Here is a 19053-nt window from a genome sequence, read left to right as displayed (position 1 = left end):
ATCTGTGAGGGGCAAATGTTTAGGGTAATTTTACCCCGCCACGTGGTCCAATCAGAGGATGACACGTGTCAGCCTCAGGATGGCCCAAAGTGGACCAATCCCTGCTTGACACGTGTCACTCCAGAAATTAAGGGAAAAAGGCGGCCTTCAGGCCCAATTCCCGAGAAAGCCGCAAAGCGGCGCAGCCCACCACTGATTAGGCAGTGACCTAACCAGGGGCACAATTCCCAAGGATCCTATAAATAGGGAGATGTCCCTCTTTTTTAGGGGACGTTTTACCATTTATTACACTTGCATTCTCTTACATCAGAGAAACACCTGAGCTTGGAATCCGAGCAGATACCCACCTAAATTTCCGTTCTCTTTATTCCGTTTCAAGTTACTAACTTGACCGTCGGAGGCAGAGCTCCAACCACCCGGAGTCTCCGTTATTTTGCAGGTACAGCTCGGTCGGATCAGACTTCGTGACGTAACTCTCCCGAGGGACAAAAACACCCAAAACAATAATGACGTCATAGTTGGTTTTAATGGGGGTTTGGTAGTAATCGCAACATCTTAAAATTTTTGCGGTAGTAAGTCACAACATTTTTAATTTGTGGTATAATTTACAAAGTGGTATTAACTTGCGATAGTAATTGGCAAATTTTCCTTTGGTAAATAGAACATTAAGCCAAAAAAAAAAAGATGTTTGGTAAGAAAATTAATCACATGACCTTTTTCTTTTTTTTTTTTTGTTTTTTTGAGAAGGTAATCACATGACCTTTGATAGAAAGCTTAATGAATATATTGTTTGTGATTTTTTTTCTTTTTTCTTTTTTGGACAACAAGGTTATAGATCTTCCTCCTTGTCAATATTGTAGTTGGAGAATAAAGATGTAAAAAATTACTAGGGATGAATTTAGGTTAGTCATAAAATCATTAAATAATAGCACTTGGTGCAATAAAAAAAAATACAAAGGCTCTTGATGAAAACATGCAATTTCACTTTATCAAAGCCAAGGTATTTAGTTTTTACCAGAAAATCTAAAAACCATGCATAATTTCCCTGTATTTTTATTCATCAAAATTAGCCCAACGAATGTTTTACATGCTGTCCTCACAAATTTGTGTATATTTTGGGCTTGAATTTCATAAAATTCTGGCATTCACTAAAACTGACCTTACGACAATGTTTTCCATACACAGATTACAATGAATAAATGGTCTAATCAAGACCATAACCCTCCATCATACATTCATACATACATCTAGCAGCATTAGAAAGGCCAAAAATTGTGGATGATCTTCCACTTCTCCTCTAAATAATCAATATTTATTTATACATAACAAGCTCCCTCATAATAACTCATCCCTAAAAAGTATACTTCACTACGATTCTATCCTTTTTAATATGGAAATTTACTGCATCCTTCCAAATGACGATAGATGCAATACTGCATCTCTCGATAGAGTTGTTATGTGTACACAACATAGATGAATACAAACATCCTGTAACTTCTGCAACGAGTCTGTAAAAGGCGACGGGAATATGAAGGCTAGTGTAGTCATAGTAGATGTATGACTCTTGCCATCTGCAGCAAATTTTGAGTGGATGCTTGAGAAACTGAATATTTCCATTAAGAGAAAGAACAAAAACGGAATTATTCAGTGCCTAAGTTGAAGCAGTATACAGTTTTGTTGATTATTAAAGATTATATGGCTCACATATCACTTATCCACTTCCTGAGGAATATTTGCTTTTCCCAGAAATACTTGTTGCATCTCCTCTCTCCATATCTGCACAACGTCAATGTTCTCAGGTGCAACCATGGAAATTCTAATGCTATATTCAACCAAGTGTGATCTGTGCATTCAATAATCAACACACTTACCATGTGGCGGAACTCAACTCGTATATGTGGTACATTTGTCTTGTGGATATCATTTCCATCTGGACCTCGTTTGAAGTAGCGTTCACCAATCCAATGCCTCTGTGGGAAGCAATAACAGTAGCAAAGTTACAGCAACCAACTACTATAATACTAACATCACTTAATTGCTATTATCAAGTTGAAGCATGAAGATTTTAAACACAACTAGTCTTAAACCCGTGTGATGCACAGTTGTTTAATGTGTTATAATCATTTTTTTGTATTTATATTTTTTATAGTATTTCAATTCCATACAAGAATTGTACTCCGTAGAAAATATTTTAATAGTAGTGTTAAATAAGTACTCCGTATTTTTAAAAAAACTACTAAAAAAAAAGTATTTTAAAAGTAAAACATAGTTAAAAAAAAAGTCATATTGTAGAAAACTTTTTCATACACTTTTTTAAAATAATGGTTAAACATAAATCTACAATTAGTTTGAAATAAAATTAGGTTTTTTATTTAAAAAAAAAAAAAAAAAAAAAAAAAAAAAAGGCATGATCAATTTTCATGTATAAAGTTAGTTTAAAAATTAAAGTATTTGTAAAGGCATGAGATAATTTTTTTTTTTTTTTTTTGTTAAATATATTTTTTAATCAGAAAAAAAAAGGAAGAGGACACGTGTCCTTCCAACTTCATGTTTTAAAATAATAGTATAAATTTCAATAGTCCTTCCAGTATTGAGTACTCATCAGAGTCTTCAAAACAGATGAAATATCTCAAGACCTGACCTAATCATTATATTTAACCAACATTAAGAGAGATAGACATACCTTCAAAGCATGAGAGAATCCAGACTGGAGAACTGAATTGCGGGCAATCTCACACAAGTCACAAGAGCTCAATTTCCACACCTGTTGCAAGTAATATACTTCAGATCACAACAGCATAATTATACAGCAAGTACACAAAAGAGATTGGACACTCACCGAAGCAGCTATACTGTATTCTTCCACTAAAGGCTCCTTGGTTAAATGGATTTGTAATGGGTCATCCGTAGAAAGGGAAACATTAAGACCACGCAAGAAGAACATAGGGAAAGGGTTGCGATGATAGTCTAGAAATAAAGAATTGTTACTAAGAGGAGACATTGCCAGGCCAATCTGCAGGAATACAAACAGAATTTTTCAGTATTCCACTTGACTTAATAAGGAAAAAAAAAAAAACTTCAGGCAAATGGTAACCATTGTCAATCAGACAAGCCACCTTCAGTGTACCTGTGCTAAATAATAGAGATACTGAAGTACAGGAGATTTCCTCAAATTGATTCCATGGGCAATATTATGAGCAGTGAGAAATGTTGCAGCCAGATGGTCAATGTCACCAGCCTGGAACAGCAAATATGAAAGAGTTAAATCATATATGCAAATTGATTGTATATTGAAAAAAGCATCATTGCTCCAAGAATAGACTACTTTTTCCAACCATGAGGGCACAAATGATCATATAAAAACAATCAGAAGTCTATAAATATCGAATTTCAATTAAATGCATAAGATGCATTTGCTACAATATTTGGGACACGAGTTGTGAAGAGATGTACATCCTTAAAAAGTAAAATAAAACTAGATATACCTCTCCAGCATGAGGACGGAATTTTATCGTTGTCATACCCTTCGACTCTCGCAGCTACAAGGAAAAAAAAAAAACAAGGGTTACCATTACATACACCACAGACAAGAAGAGTGTAACACAGAATGGAAAAACTGATTTGTTCCAGAAACTAGATAACTCAATTGAAATCTAATTAAACCAGCTGAATCGGGAAAAAAAAAAAAAAAAAGATGATCCATTAGGTTCAACTGATGACCATCACAGTGCTGACTTTCAAGCTGCAGAGTACAGTTCAGCAGGTATGAAGATAAAAATGAATGGAACTGATGACTGACTGAAGTAATTTCATCTTGATCCCCCAATCATCATAAAATGTATATCCTTCGAGCCTTTCACATATATGATAAAATAACTATTTTTAAAAAAACCCATAATATTCATTCTCCCAAAAGACTTGTAGTCAAGCAGACCAAGTGATTGATGTGGTCAAACACATAACTGGAGAGCTTGGGATGGGGTGGGGTGGGTCGATGGGAGACTGATGAAGATAATGCACTGAGTTAATTATAGTGAACAACGTTTCAGAGCTATACCTTGTTCAAAGTGTAGAGGTTAGCATAGCAGTAATATGCATAGTATGAAAACGCAGGATTGAAGATGTTAGTCCACTGATCTGGTGCAGGCATATGTTTTGTGGGACGTCGTTCAGGCTTGCTTTCGTCATCCACTATATCTAGCCCAACCAACTGAATCAAAATCGACCACATAAGAAACAAATTTAAGATAAGGTCGCAGATAGCAAGACAAAAATTTCAGGACTTGATTAATGTGGGATACAAACATGAAATATCTGGCCTGGCCCTTCCATGTGATTAGTAGCATTAATAAATAAGACTTACAACCATTCCCATTCATTTCATAAGAATCAAGCACACACATCAAGGACTACTGTAACATTAATAACAATAGCATATTATACTGCAGTCATGCAATAATTGCAAAGTATTTAGGACTCGGGCCCCCAATCTGAACATTCCAATATAGAGAACAGTACAATGAGATAGAACAGGATTTAACACAATAATTTCAATTTGTAAGTGGATGGGTTAAAATACAAGTGAAACTTTTCATCTCTTCTCAAAAGCACTACAATATCCAAGAAACCCATAAAATTTAAGGAGAAAAGTTGTATCATACTATGCTTATTTCACTATAATTTGGCACCTTATTACTAATTTCAGTTTAGGTCAGAAAAAATAAATTCTAAACACACCTTATCGGCTTATCATTTTATTTGCGATTTTTTTTTTGCTAATTACTTGAATTGCGTAATGAAAAAAATTATGAAAATTACACATTTGAAAAAATGGACATTCATACAAAATTACAGATCTAGTAACATCTCACGTGATATATTTTTTGCCTTATAAATTAGCGTACATAAAAGGTCAAAGTTTAGTCAAATTAGGCAACTATCAGATCAGAAATTATAAGTTCAGATTTTCAGAACAAAGATAGGTCACTAAAGACAACCTAAATCATGTGGTGTACCATTAAGCTTAAGCAAGTCTTGGATACAGAAAGACTGGTCCGGCAAAATAAAATCACAAAATGCAAAAGGGAAATCAAGTGAGCAACAATGTGATTATCAGCCAATAACCAGAGGTAACAGCTAATGCATACCAATTTTCCAACACTAAGCTGACAACCAATAGAACTGATACAAGGTAAAACTAAAAAGAGATAGATAAGAAATACATGACCACAGTAAAAGATATGACCACAGTAGAATTTTGTATTTTATTCCTTATTTGGGAAAAGGAGGAGAAAGAGAACATCCACAGATCCACCTCAGCCTTGGTACACCTAAAACTAGATGCTCCAAAGGAATATTTTTCCTCAATTCACTATTTAATGCTCATTTAGAGAATTTAAATGAACAAAATCGATCTAATGTACAAAAAAGCACACTTGAGTACACCGAGAGCTAGGTGTACCTGGGACCTGTGTACAACATAGACTAAAGAACATATTTAGTCTTCAAAGTTGTATAAGAAAATAATTTCCATTATCTATAGAACACATATAGTCTTTAACTCCACTTTCATCGTCCCTTTCATGATTGTTATGACCAAACTGACACTAACTTGTATAAAAAAACAATTTCCAAAATCTATTCAAGATTTCAAGGAACTTTCAATGATATATTCTATAGAACATATATAGTCTTTAAAGTTTAAATCTGAGTAAGCAACTTAAAAGTTACAACATTGTAATGCTTCCTGATAACACAGGCAAAAGTAAAAGCAAAGCAATTCAATATTCACTTATTACATAGGTTGACCAATTCAATGATGATGATTGAATTATTTACCTGCTTCAAGAATAGGTGCAAATGAGGATGTGAATTTGGATCAACTGTAACCTCAAACAAAGGAAGGAAGATGTTGTCAAGCATGTTCTGAAATGATGTTACAATCCCCATATCCTTGTATACATTGTACAGTCTTGGAATCTGCAAATAAATGAACGATATACATTGAGAATACTGCCAAAGAATAAAGTTGATAGCAAGACAAGCCGGTAGACATGAATCCTTTCACAGGAATTTAAAATTTGCATACCTGAATCAACCAAACAACATTCTCACTGTACAAATCATTATTAACGACCCAACTGGCCAATTGGTCCCACTCACTTTGTTTTCTGCCATAAATGGATACTCTGTATTCAGCCATCTGTAGAAACAAATACAATTTATCATGCATCATAAGAGAACACAAAAACACAAATATATATATATATATATATATATATATATATATAGGGGAGGGATCCGGTGAGAATAGGTCCATATGTGAGAATTCATACTTATATGAGAACTGATTTAAAATTTAGAACATGTGAGTAAAAATTTAGAACATGCGAGTTAAAATTTAGAACGTGTGACTCAAATTAAAATTCTGAACGAATGTGTAATAATTTAGAACATTTGTGTGAAAAATATGTTTAGAACATCTGATTTAAGAATAAGAACAAGTGATTAACAATTTATAAAATTTGTTTTATGAAGTTTTAAACATATGAGTAAAATTTAGAACATTTGATTTAAGATTATGAACATGTGAATAAAAATTTAGAACAATCGGATATAGAATATAGAAAGTGTGAGCAAAGAATTTAGAACATACGTGTAAAAAAATAGATCATACGCTTTAAAATCTAGAACATATAATTAAAAATCTTAGAACACAAGTTTTAAAATTTAAAACATATAAGTTAAAATTTTGGAACAAGTTATATAAAATTTATGACATCAAACTTAACTAATTTAAGGTTTAGAACGTGTGAGTACGAAATTAGAACATTTAATTTAATTTAGAACACCTAAGGAAAAGTTTAGAACATCAGATTTAAAATTTAGAACATACGAGTAAAAATTTAGAACATACAAAGTGTTCTCACATAAGAAAAATTCTCATTACAGCCTTCCCCTATATATATATATATATATATATATATATATATATATATATATATATATATATATATATATATATATATATATATATATATATATAGGGGGGGGGATCCGGTGAGAATAGGTCCATATGTGAGAATTCATACTTATATGAGAACTGATTTAAAATTTAGAACATGTGGGTAAAAATTTAGAACATACGAGTTAAAATTTAGAACATGTGACTCAAATTAAAATTTTGAACATATGAGTAATAATTTAGAACATTTGTGTGAGTAATATGTTAGAACATCTGATTTAAGAATTAGAACAAGTGATTAAAAATTTATAAAATTTGCTTTATGAAATTTTAAACATATGAGTAACATTTAGAACACTTGATTTAAGATTATGAACATGTGAATAAAAATTTAGAACAAACTGATATTGAATATAGAAAGTGTGAGTAAAGAATTTAGAACATACGAGTAAAAAAAATAGAACATACGCTTTAAAATCTGGAACATATAATTAAAAAATCTTAGAAAATCTGGAACATATAATTAAAAATCTTAGAACACACGTTTTAAAATTTAGAACATAAAAGTTAAAAGTTTGGAACAAGTTATTTAAAATTTATGACATCAAGCTTAACTAATTTATGGTTTAGAACATGTGAGTAATAAATTAGAACATTTGTTTAAATACCTAAAAAAAAGTTTAGAACATCAGATTTAAAATTTAGAACATACGAGTAAAAATTTAGAACATAAAGAGTGTTCTCACATAAGAAAAATTTTCATATAAGAAAAATTCTCACGAGAGCCTTCCCCTATATATATATATATATATATATATATATATATATATAATTGACGATTTTATCTAAGTCAATAATAGTACCACGGTACCACCCAATTGGCCAATTCACAACATCAAGAAAACGGTTACGGTAATAGTTATGCACAAAAGTTGCTTATAAGTGGAGGCATATATAGCCTTCGTATTAAGGGTGCGTTCTATGCACTCGATTTCACTAATCTCAACATTTGAAATAATTTTAGTTGTAAATTGGACATTGCTAGCCCTTACTTTCCTAAACTTCTTACACAAAACAGTGCGAACTTCATTTTCCTGAACTTATCTTATACAGAATATGAGCTTATGCGAATTTATCTTACAAGAAGACCTATTAAAATCTCTATTTAGGGGTAAATTATTGTTTCAACTTTCAAGGCTCCATTTCAGGCTTTCTATCTGCTAATAAACGTAACAGATAACAAGCATTATCACAAACTCAGTGCTAGTCTACACTCGTAGTGTTGCTAATCAAAGGCAGATTATACATGGTGTCACTATCCCAGGCTCCTTCTAACCAAACAATTACAATAGCCTTTGAGACTGCAACTTGGGCTCCTCATGTCAGGCACCAAGATATGGAAGGGTAAACAATAATAAATAAAAACAAACAAAAAAAGCCAATCAAAAGTTCACAGCATATTACTAGTAACAAGGAAAAACAAAAGGTGCAAGCATTTCATGACATTTAAAAGCAATCAAATCTCATTGCATTTTTCTAGACCACCTACATGAAACAGAATCAACATTGAGTCAATTGGCTCTAATACAGCATAGTTTTTCAGCACATTAATGACGAACTATGAAGCAAAATGAGAGGAATTATAGAAGCTTTGGCAGTTGCAAGCGATTTGTACATTAATTTTAAACACAGCCTGTTTGGGTAATAATTTACTACCAAAGCGAACACCAAATCTGTGCATCTTTGGAAGAATTTTGACAACTTGTGGGTGCAAAAAAGGATCCTATTATTTCACTCCCTAACATTCTTCAATCTAACATCCAAAAAGAGGATAATTGATCCTAAACTCCACCTTCACCTCCTCTCCAAAACCCCTTATCCAAACACATTCCAAATCGTGAACGCTCACCCCTCCCCTCCCTACATAATGAAATAACCATGCAGTGTACAGTGTACAAGATGAAGATCAACTCCTCAATAACATAACCTTAAAGCTAAAGAGTGCTGCAACTCCACCACAAGCCACTTCAGAATTTATAATATTAATCTTCTATAACCAGTTTGTTCAAAAGCTTTCAAAAGTATCATGAAATAATTGCTTCCTACAGCCATGCTTGGCTATACAGAGAAACAGACTTGCACAACACGACAATATTGAAGGAGAATTAGGACCTGGTATTTACTGGCAACAAGATCAGAGAAAACTTGCTTGGTCAGCTCCCCAAGAAAACGTCCTGTTTCAAGAAGATATTGACAACATAGATATGTAAGAGCGAGGATAGCCTTATTCCCACCTCTTCTCCCAACAAACACACACACACACACACAATAGAGAGAGGAGGTTAAAGAGGGTACAGTCAGTACAGATCATCACAAAAAACATTAAGATGACAATATGTGTGTGGGTTTATATAATAATTAACAATGGTCAATCTGCAAATTCTAGAAATTTATCACTTTATGCAAGAAAATGAGAATTTTGGACCCTTACTCTTCTGAAGATGATAGTGATATGCAAGAACAATGAATCTGCAGGAGGAATTACTAAAGCAAAAGCAAAAATCAAACTTTTCACATCATAACTGATCCTTAGCTTCTTCGGTTGACATAGATTCTGTCATAGATCTGTAATCTACCTCCATAGATCCACCATTGAGGGTGTACACAAGGAAGAAAGTAGAAGGGGGGACAAGAATCAACCACAGCAGTTGGCAGAGACACAAGGATGACAGTAGAAGGGGGGACAAGAGTCAAACACAGCAGTTGGCAGAGGACACTTCAGCACATTAAGTAGGGTCATTAAGAAAACACTAAGGGAGTCGTAACATGGGTCTGATTTCTAATTTGTTAAAGTGCAGAAAGGGGGGACAAGAGTCAAACACAGCAGTTGGCAGAGGACACTTCAGCACATGAAGTAGGGTCATTAAGAAAACACTAAGGGAGTCGCAACATGGGTCTGATTTCTAATTTGTTAAAGTGCAGAAGAAGACAAACACCAATTAGGCAATTAATGTTAGGTTACCTTTTGTTGTATAGCTTGATTATATAAAGAGCAGTAGAATAGTTGTAAAGATTATGCGATGATTTGGGAGTGACATTTTGTATTAAGAGTAATAGCCTAAACGTTTATGTTTTTTTACTCTAAACGTTATAACCACCTTTTTAAAACTTCCTTGAATTTTATATTTGTACTCTACTAAAACTCCCTTTATTTTTCTTGGCTGCTCTTTTTTTCCCATTTTACTCAGTTTTGATGCTCTTTTTTCCTCATTTTACTCTGCTTTTTTAAAACTCTTTCAACTGAATATGTTGTTATTTCCCTTTTTATATTGTACGGTTCCTTATGACAATTCATGTCAACCGACCCCAAATCATTTTGAAACTAGGCTTTGTCGTTGTTGTTGTTGTAGCCTAAAGTTACCCTTTTAAGTGATAGCCTCAAGTTATCAACTTATTCCTGTAAACCTTCTGCAATCAATCATCAAGCTTTCAATATATTTTCTGTTCAAGTAATTACAGTTGCTTAGTACAAAACTCAGTCTATAACAGATTTGCTCATTTTTCATATATGCACACATGCTAGCAATCTAGCATATTGCTGATGATAAAATATACCCCACAATGACCACTGTACAGTCAAAAACATAAAGCACAGACACACAGCAATTCATACCCTTTGACTTGTTCAGAACTATAAATCTTAACCAACCTTGGATGAGATTATCCTGTTTGAGGAAAATCTCCCTTAATCTACTTTGACCACAAGGATTGTACTTGAGATTAAACTTGTCGAAACGATGGAAGGTGCTCTTGTCAGCATGAACATCCAAAAGATCAACGTTCAGGTCATATCTGTGCACCCAAATGAATTAAACAGTACTGATGAATGCTAGTAACTTTAATGTCATCAAATTACAAAATATATAAAGCATGATATAAAGTCTTTTTTAAAAGGTAGCATAAAATCACTTCCTTACCCAGTCAAATCCAAACTCTGAAAAACCTCTTTCAAAGTCAAATAGGTCCCATCACGAAATATAACAACCTAAAATAGGCAGACACATAAGCAAAACAGTGAGAAAATGAATGAAGGCGTGAATACATAAGATGGGTCAGCCGATATAAAAATTCAACAAGTACAATCCAGCTGAAAGACAATTTAGTAGTAAAAAATTGATATTAATAAAGTTACACATTGAAGCATTACCTCATCAGGCTCTTTCCTCAGCTTTGACTTTATAAACCTCAAAAGATGCTTCTGATTCATGCATGCAGAATGATGAACATGTGTATCAACTTTCCTAACATTATAGAAGTCACGATGTGGTGCACTCTTCTGGGCTAGAAACTCCCTATCCGCATTAAGCATCAAATGAAGATTGAATTTCTGGATTGAAGCCCAATATGAAACATATCAAATACCACAAATTGAAGGGGCAATGTAAATCATATATATATATATGTAGACAATGATAGAACAGCTACTTGTTCCAATAGATTCAGTCGATGGTGACACAAGGTTCGAATATTTCCAGCTGCTATAACTCGAAGAATGTGATGCAGATCAGTGAAAAATGTTGTTGCATCAGCAACAGGGAACAGCTTCTCTTTGGCTATGCAGCAGGAAAATCAAATAGAAGAGCTATGGTAAGAAAACATATATCTGCCAAACTTGATAAGACGTGGTTCCCTAACAGCAAAAAAAGTGCCAATAAAACGATACTTACAATCTTTACTTGCGTAAACTTGGACAACACCATCCTCCATTTGGAAAAAGTGCTATAAGAACAAATGTTATATGTTAATGGAGCAACAACGAAGAAAGAGAAACTCTATAGAATTTTGGGATGTGAATCAGTAAATGAAAACTCACGTCACTTTTTCTCTCAGGAGAAAAATAAAAAGGATTTGGATTCGGCTTTGGTGTACTGGGATCAGTAATGATTTCCTTCTTCCATGGAGCAACTGTTTCTCTGAACACATAACTATCTCGTAGCTCAAGGCATTCTTGGAGAACCACGTAAGATTCTATTTCATCCGGTGTTGGTGTCTCTGACAGAAATAAGAGTAACAAAATCGAATTCAGGACACGTGATAAAGTCAACACATGGGTACCAGAGCTTGAAGAACCTGGTTTGCTGCAAAAAATACATGTCCCCAACAGCTAACCAGCATAGATAGATTGTTATATAAATCCTATTCCTTTTATAAATCATATTGCTTATTTTTCCTCTTCTGATATTCTATTAATGATGGCGAGTAACTGTGGGCAAAACATTCTTTGAGAATTAATGCTACGGAGATAAAAGTTAAGGTCAGTGACGGTAGGCCAGTGAAAGACAGTGTAAAACTTTGTCACATCACATCACATGAGCCACATTGATTGAGATTTGAGAGTAGTACTAGGATGGGTGACCACCTGAGAAGTCCTCGTCATGTAGCCGACCCCACTTATGGTATTAAGGCGTTCAAGCAAACAAGATAAAGTTAAGGGAAAAAGGAACACAGATGTAAGCATTAAATCCCAACTAGATTTGCCAGCCAAAGCAATGTGGAGTTTTGTCAGGTGCTTATTCTGGTTTAAGGATATTATAAATACAGAAGGCTTTGCCCAACATGCAGAGCCTGGCATTAGTATTACTACGTTGTAATTGCTCAGTGGACTATTGGTCAAGTGGTGTTTCTCAAACTTAAGAGACTGAGATTTCTAGTAGCGGCAACATTTGTACTTGCCCGGAATGAACTGGAAATAATTATGCACTTATATCAGCTCTGGTTCTAGTCCTACAGTAAAATATTAATTACCACTAAGAATTATGCTTTGGTTTAGACTAAGTACTGATAAGAATAGCTGTATATAGCAGGCAAGCCGATGTTCTCTTCACCTTAAATAAATCATATTCAGTTCAAAAATATATATATATGTATATATAATAATAAAAATAAATAAATAAATAAAAAAAAAGAAAGAAAGAAAATGAAGTTTTACATGAATAGGTTAGATTTAGCCAAATAAAAAATTTAAATTAAAATTAAAATAAAATAAAATAATATGAAGAAAATAAAAGAAGTCAAGTTTAGCAAAGACCAGTAACATCAAAGAACGTATATAAAAAGGGAATCAGTAAAAATAAGTTTAAATTAGTAAGACCCTATTCCCTTCATCTTAAGAAAATACTATTCGAGTATTCGGTCAAATTTCAGTTAGGCCTCATTTGGTTGCAATTGGAATTAACTTCCCATGGTAATTTCCAATTCATGGGTAATTATTTCCCTTATTTAATTCCTAGGAATTTACTTTAATTTGTTTAGTTGGTATTAGGGAAATTACAATTCATAGGAATTTTGAAGTACCTAGGGGGTGGGTAAATTAATTTCTACATTATGTGGGAATTTCAGATTACCTAGGAATTTCAATTTTCTCCATTTTGCATGGTCAACCAAACAACATAGCTCTAGTGTATTTCCTAGGAATTTTGAGTTCGTGTAGGAAAATAGAGCAGTCAAACAAGCACTTAGTAAAAATAAGTTTTAATCAATAAATACATTGTAAATAAATCAAAGAACAAATATAACAGTAAGTTGATTAAAAAAAGTTGACGTGTTAAAAATTTAAGTTCGGCAAAAAAAGATTTAAGTTCGATATAAATGATATTCAGCAGCAAACATAAATTAACTTGAATTCAGCAAAAATAACGGTTCACTGAAAACAGGTGCTAAATGAAGAATAACCGCCAATTCTTCTCTTATGTCCCCCAAAGAGGAAAAAAAAAAAGGGAAATCTATTGGAACATGAACATCTAAAATAAGGAGCACAAGCACACAAAATAAAGTTCCAATCAAGGTTAATGGTGAGTAGGAATGTACCGCTAGGAGATATTTTAAGCCTGACAAATGTTTCTTGCTCTGGTTCCTTCCTCAGAATGTCAGCGGCTATGGGATCAGGCGGAACACCATGCAAGTCACCAGATATGCTGTGAGAGCGAATCATGTTCGGGGAAGTTAAAGGAACTTGATCTCCGTTATTATTATTCCCTGGGTCTTGATATTGACTTCTCATTTCTGGGCCCTGCTCAAGAAGTTTAAATTTAGATACAACAGCCACCTTTTCTTCATGACCTCCCATTTGTTTTTTCTGTTCTTTCATACTTTGGAGTTTATAAGGCCCAAATAATGAAAGGAAAAGAGAGAGCAGCCAAGCAAGAAAGCACAAGTAAAAGAAACTAAAAACAATTCACTGCTCTCTCCAATTTCCATAGCACATACAATTGCAAAGTGATAAACCAAGAAGAAACAAATAGGGAAGACTTAACTAATACAATACATGGGGTACTAACTCACCAGATTTCCATTAGTATGCAGATAGGTAGGATCTAATTTAGAATTATCTTTGAAGGTATCTTCATCATCAGATCCTTCTACACTTTCAAAGGCACTGGCAACAGGGGACTTTGGAGATGTAGGTCTCATCATATAAGATCTACTAGATGAACTCGTAAGGCTGGTAGCTTTCCCTAAAAAAAATAAAAAAAATAAAAAATAAAATAAAAAATAAAAAATAAATAAATAAGTGGTCAAATAAATCACCGCACATATATATTTCTCTTATAAAGTGCAGATCATAAATAACTAGTAGACCAAAAAGAAATAAAGCACATATAACAAGTGAATAGAACCAGCACAAATAAGTTCGACCCAGGATCCTAGGAAGAGGGACGGGAAATCTATAAAATTAAGACATGTAGGATGAATAACAGTTAAGGAAGCCCCAAATACTCTCCTCTCATTATGTCATGTCAAATGCAGACATCCCATACAAAAGACAACCATTAGTCACACACTAACAAGCAAGAAAAATGGGAAAATAACCTTCAATCAATAAAAATTGTAACTATTTATAAAAATATGGAAAACACAATAGATTTCAATCATCATGAAAATCAATTAATATCATTGTAAATTAACTTAGCAAAAGTAACTCACTCACTATATATTCATGCATCAGTTTTTGTTATTTATATGTCAAGTTTAATTAGAGCTTTTAAAATCCCTAATCTCAACTCATCTTCAATCACACCAAAACATTTTGAATTTTCCTAGATCTTATCACATAGTACTTTATCTTTAAAATGGGGAAAAAAAAAGTTCTTACCTCACAATTACAAAGATAAAATAGGAAACACAGGTGTTATCTTTACCTGAATTTCACATATCTTATTAGTCCTGAACTTATCGTACTCCCTTCGTGTTTTATTAAGTGCTACACTTAATATTTAATAAGTGTTACATTTCCTTTTTTTTGGCAAAAAGCTACATTTTAATATTATATTTTTCTCCTCTAATGATTCCCACCTAAACTCACTACTATTTTTTAAAATATATCTTCTCTCTCACATTCATTACTATTCAATAAATTATTAACCCCACTATTTTTCTTTACGATTTTTAATATTTTAACTACTCCACTTACCTCTTATAAGTCAATTAAATTGCCTAAAACTATGTGTCGGTCAAAGTGTAACATTTATTAAAACATGGAGGGAGCATATGAACTTGTACGCCCTTATCAAAACTTATCAACTCTTATCTTATATTATCTAAACTTATTGACCCTTAAAATAAATAATTTAGACTTTTAGCCTATTTTTTAATCTCTATGAACTTAAGAGATATGAAATAAGTGAAAATAAGATGGACAAAAAGACCCTTAAATGGCAATTAAAAAAAAAAAAAAAAACCAACCCTGATAAATGTCACTTCCAAATTTTATCAATTGTTATATCCTCTTCTTGTAAAACAAAGGGCATAATCCTGCTGCACAATTTCATATACAGCTTCCTAAAAAGAAAGACTCTAGACAATCCTACTGCATATTCAAGCCTTCACCCATCCCCTTATAGAAAATGTTTGCATTTTCACTTTCTAACTATTATAAGCTTCCTAACATCAATATGGAAGTACATAAAACATAATAGAATATAGTAGGTGCTTGACAACAAAATGGCAGCTAAACTTTACACTTTACACCACCAAAAAGCAATAAAAATGCAATTATCAGCTAAAAAAATTATCCCATATTTGTCCAAGGAACCCTGAAAACCAAAGAAGCAAAAAATTGAAGCATGCAGAGTATCTATGTGAGGTAATGTAGGCTTTAGCTATTTAAAGATTAGCATGTCGCTAATCACTAAGCAAAAGTAGATGCATCAACTCTCAACGTAGTCAAAGCAAAAGTAAAACTTCTTTCTTCTTAATCAAAGGCCAAAGCATAACAGCTTTAACCCTTCAATACGGCAAGATGATTGCACAACGGTAATTACAGTCGCATCCTTAACTATAAAAAGATATCAATAGTTTTTAAAAAAAAATGTCCCAAAAATAAGTTGTCCTACTTTCCTAAAACAACGACCTACAATTAAAAATTCACAAACCAGACATTAAAACGATCCAACTGAAGCTAAACACAGCCCATCTTTACTTGACCCTGCAAAAAACCCAAACTACGCATTTTCCCTTCCCCTTCACTTTTCTCTTTTTCATTGATGCCATAAATTATAATTCATTAGACAACTTTAACATCAAATTAAATCAACACCATTGAATACTATCATACACTCATACTTGTCCAAAAGATTCACATACTAAAATTCTTTCTCAATTTAGTTGTAAGGTTTTCACTTAAGCAAAATAAGTACATAATTTCATTCAAATTGTACGAAACAGCACTCACTCAAATTGCATGAAAACTATTCTTTATGCATTGCATGAACTTAACTTTTAAAAAATGGATCAAATTCATCATCCATTTCGCTTAGATACTACTTCCCCTTCAAATCAACCTTATAATTCAGACTTTTTTTATACATAAAATTAAACAATTAGCAGTTCCTATTTATATCCATTAAAATTAAATTTACATGTAATCAAGCACATATAAAGCTAATTCCAACAAAACTCCATTAAATTTACACAATACTAAAACAACATTACTGAAAATTATCAAAATTTCAACAAAACAAAGAAGAGGAGAGAGAAAATATACCTTCAGAGAGGCTACGAAGCCGAGGCAAACCAGCAGGAATACCTTCAACAGGAAGAACACTATTACGCTTATCGGAACCATCAATCTCACCACCAGAAATCGCAGTAACATCCGGCAAAGACGCCGAAGCACGGCGATAAGCTCCGATTCTCCGACGACGGCGGTAATGGCGAGGCGAAAGGTGGCGCCCAACCTCTTCTCCCTCCTCTCCTTCTTCTCCCTCCTTATCTCTCTCCATAGTTTTGGCAAACTCCAGCAACTGCGAAAGCGTTTTCCGGTGCATGTAGTACGCAGAAACCGCCACAAACGACGCTCCAACCAACGCCGCCATCGCCAAGTGAAGCGTATAATTATCCATTTCTAGAGTGATTACAGCTTGTTTATTGTGAATTTGATGAAGAAAAAGCTTGGTGAAACCCTACTTAGTTCAACAATGGCGGAAGTGAGGGTTGGAGGAGAGAGAAAGTGCAGGAAATGTGTCGTTTATTGGTTAATCAGATGGAAATGACGCAGTATTTGGGGTATATATATGAGTGGGTACAAAAGAAGGGGACAATTCTTAATGCTTTTGCCTTTCTCTCTTTCTCTCTCTATCCACTTTCTCTCTCTAACGTTTTAAAGTATGTTTTTCGCATCTTTTTTGTGTTTGAAAATGGACAAATTACTTTGAGTGTAGGATATTTTAGGACTTGGGAAAGCATAGAGTATCATTGTATCAACAATCAATAATTGTATTCTATGGTGTGATGGAATAAAACCCCATGATTCACGAGGTGAAAAGATTGTATACGCAAAGCAAAATAGAGCTTGTTTAAACAGAGTCCCGTTATGTAAGAACAATTGTATAACAAGGGGTAACAGTGTAATTGCACATAATTTAGTACTTGATTTAGAGTAGTACCTGATTACCAGTGTACCACTGAGTGATCAAGAGTATTATTGGGTGATAAAATAATACCATTGAATATTTCTAAAAAAAACTAATGGTATTATATAAACTTTCAGTGGTACAATTAAAAGTGGTCCTACACATCTTTCTCTTTCTTCCCTTCTCTCTTTTCCATGTGACTTTTAATATTTTAGTATTTGTTATGCATTTGCAATTGCATAACAACACTACATTAGTACTTCCTCCGCAAAATAAGGCCACTACTTGCGGGGAGTAGTATTGTTTTTAGTATTGAATGATTTAGTCGTAATTCGATATGAAATTGTTTTAATATGAACTCGCTTGATTTGATTTTACTGTAATTAAAGATAAAATATATAACTCAGCCTATTTAAGCTCAAACTAAAAATGAATTAAAATTAACGAAATATCACTCAAAACAAATTGATTAAGATGACTTGATATCATGTCTTTATATTGATCATGTAATAATCCATATTATGATTTAATAACATATTTGAAGGTTTTAAAATATGAGAGTAGATATACCAAGCATTCTTATAATATGCATATGAGGCTATATGTGAAGGAATTTTGATTAAGAACTAGTTATTGGCCCGTGCGATGCCCAGATATATCGTAAATTTATAATTAAGTTTGATCAAAATTAATAAAAAGTATTAATGTTAACAAATACTGATTATTAATAAGTGAGTGAAATATATACGGAGTAATAAACTATATGATCTTTCATTAATATATATTTAAATTAAAATAAGCATGTCAAATTTTAATTTGGAGGTTATGCATATGAAGAGTTTTTGATGAAAATTAAAACATTATTGTAGAGAATTAGGGCTTGTTCTCATTGACTGAACTCAGCTGAACTGAACTGAACTAAACTGAGCTGAACTGAACTGAAATGAATATTTTATAAGAGAAGGAAATTAGGAGTTGAACTGAATTGAACTGAAACTGAATTTCAACATATAAGAACGGGCCCTTAAGTTATAGAGTTAAATTTGGAGGTTATACATATAAAGTGTTTTTTTTATTAAAGTTATAGAGTTTTAATTGATATCGATGGAATTAATTTATATTGGGAAAAGACGTGACACGCAGGATGCCACCTCACACACGTGTCGCCTAGTCATGTTG

General features: G+C 33.1%; 1 protein-coding gene across 3 annotated transcripts; it reads right to left on the bottom strand.

Moving 5' to 3' along the window:
* Positions 1-1024: 1024 nt before the first annotated feature.
* LOC110710857 (AMP deaminase-like) lies at positions 1025-17632 on the bottom strand. 3 transcript variants are annotated; one of them, XM_021889195.1, is made up of 20 exons: positions 17007-17632; positions 14306-14478; positions 13832-14033; positions 11838-12016; positions 11692-11743; positions 11450-11577; positions 11172-11351; positions 10942-11009; positions 10674-10816; positions 9137-9198; positions 6089-6202; positions 5839-5979; positions 4058-4210; positions 3486-3539; positions 3128-3238; positions 2840-3013; positions 2684-2764; positions 1872-1970; positions 1671-1776; positions 1025-1571 (listed from the first exon to the last, which is right to left on the bottom strand). In XM_021889195.1, exons 1-19 carry the CDS (start codon positions 17362-17364, stop codon positions 1708-1710), a joined length of 2541 nt encoding a protein of 846 aa, XP_021744887.1. In that variant the 5' UTR covers positions 17365-17632; the 3' UTR covers positions 1025-1571; positions 1671-1707. The 3 variants fall into 3 exon arrangements, with proteins under 3 accessions (XP_021744887.1, XP_021744886.1, XP_021744888.1); XM_021889194.1 differs by having other exon boundaries at positions 1025-1603; positions 1705-1776; XM_021889196.1 differs by having other exon boundaries at positions 1705-1776.
* Between the last annotated feature and the right edge of the window lie 1421 nt (positions 17633-19053).

This window comes from Chenopodium quinoa, unplaced genomic scaffold, assembly GCF_001683475.1.
Source record: "Chenopodium quinoa cultivar QQ74 unplaced genomic scaffold, ASM168347v1, whole genome shotgun sequence".
Taxonomy (NCBI): Eukaryota; Viridiplantae; Streptophyta; class Magnoliopsida; order Caryophyllales; family Amaranthaceae; genus Chenopodium; species Chenopodium quinoa.
The sequence above is the reverse complement of the archived record's forward strand: the minus strand, read 5'-3'. Positions and strand labels throughout refer to the sequence as shown.

Bases quoted from the DNA above. Each gene is read 5' to 3' on its own strand.
- LOC110710857 (XM_021889195.1), bottom strand. From the start codon at position 17,364: ATGGATAATTATACGCTTCACTTGGCGATGGCGGCGTTGGTTGGAGCG. The intron at 5,980-6,088 runs GTATGCAAATTT...ATTTATTTGCAG, and splicing joins ATGTTGTTTGGTTGATTCAG to ATTCCAAGACTGTACAATGT. The intron at 3,540-4,057 runs GTATAGCTCTGA...TTTTCCTTGTAG, and splicing joins ACCTCTACACTTTGAACAAG to CTGCGAGAGTCGAAGGGTAT.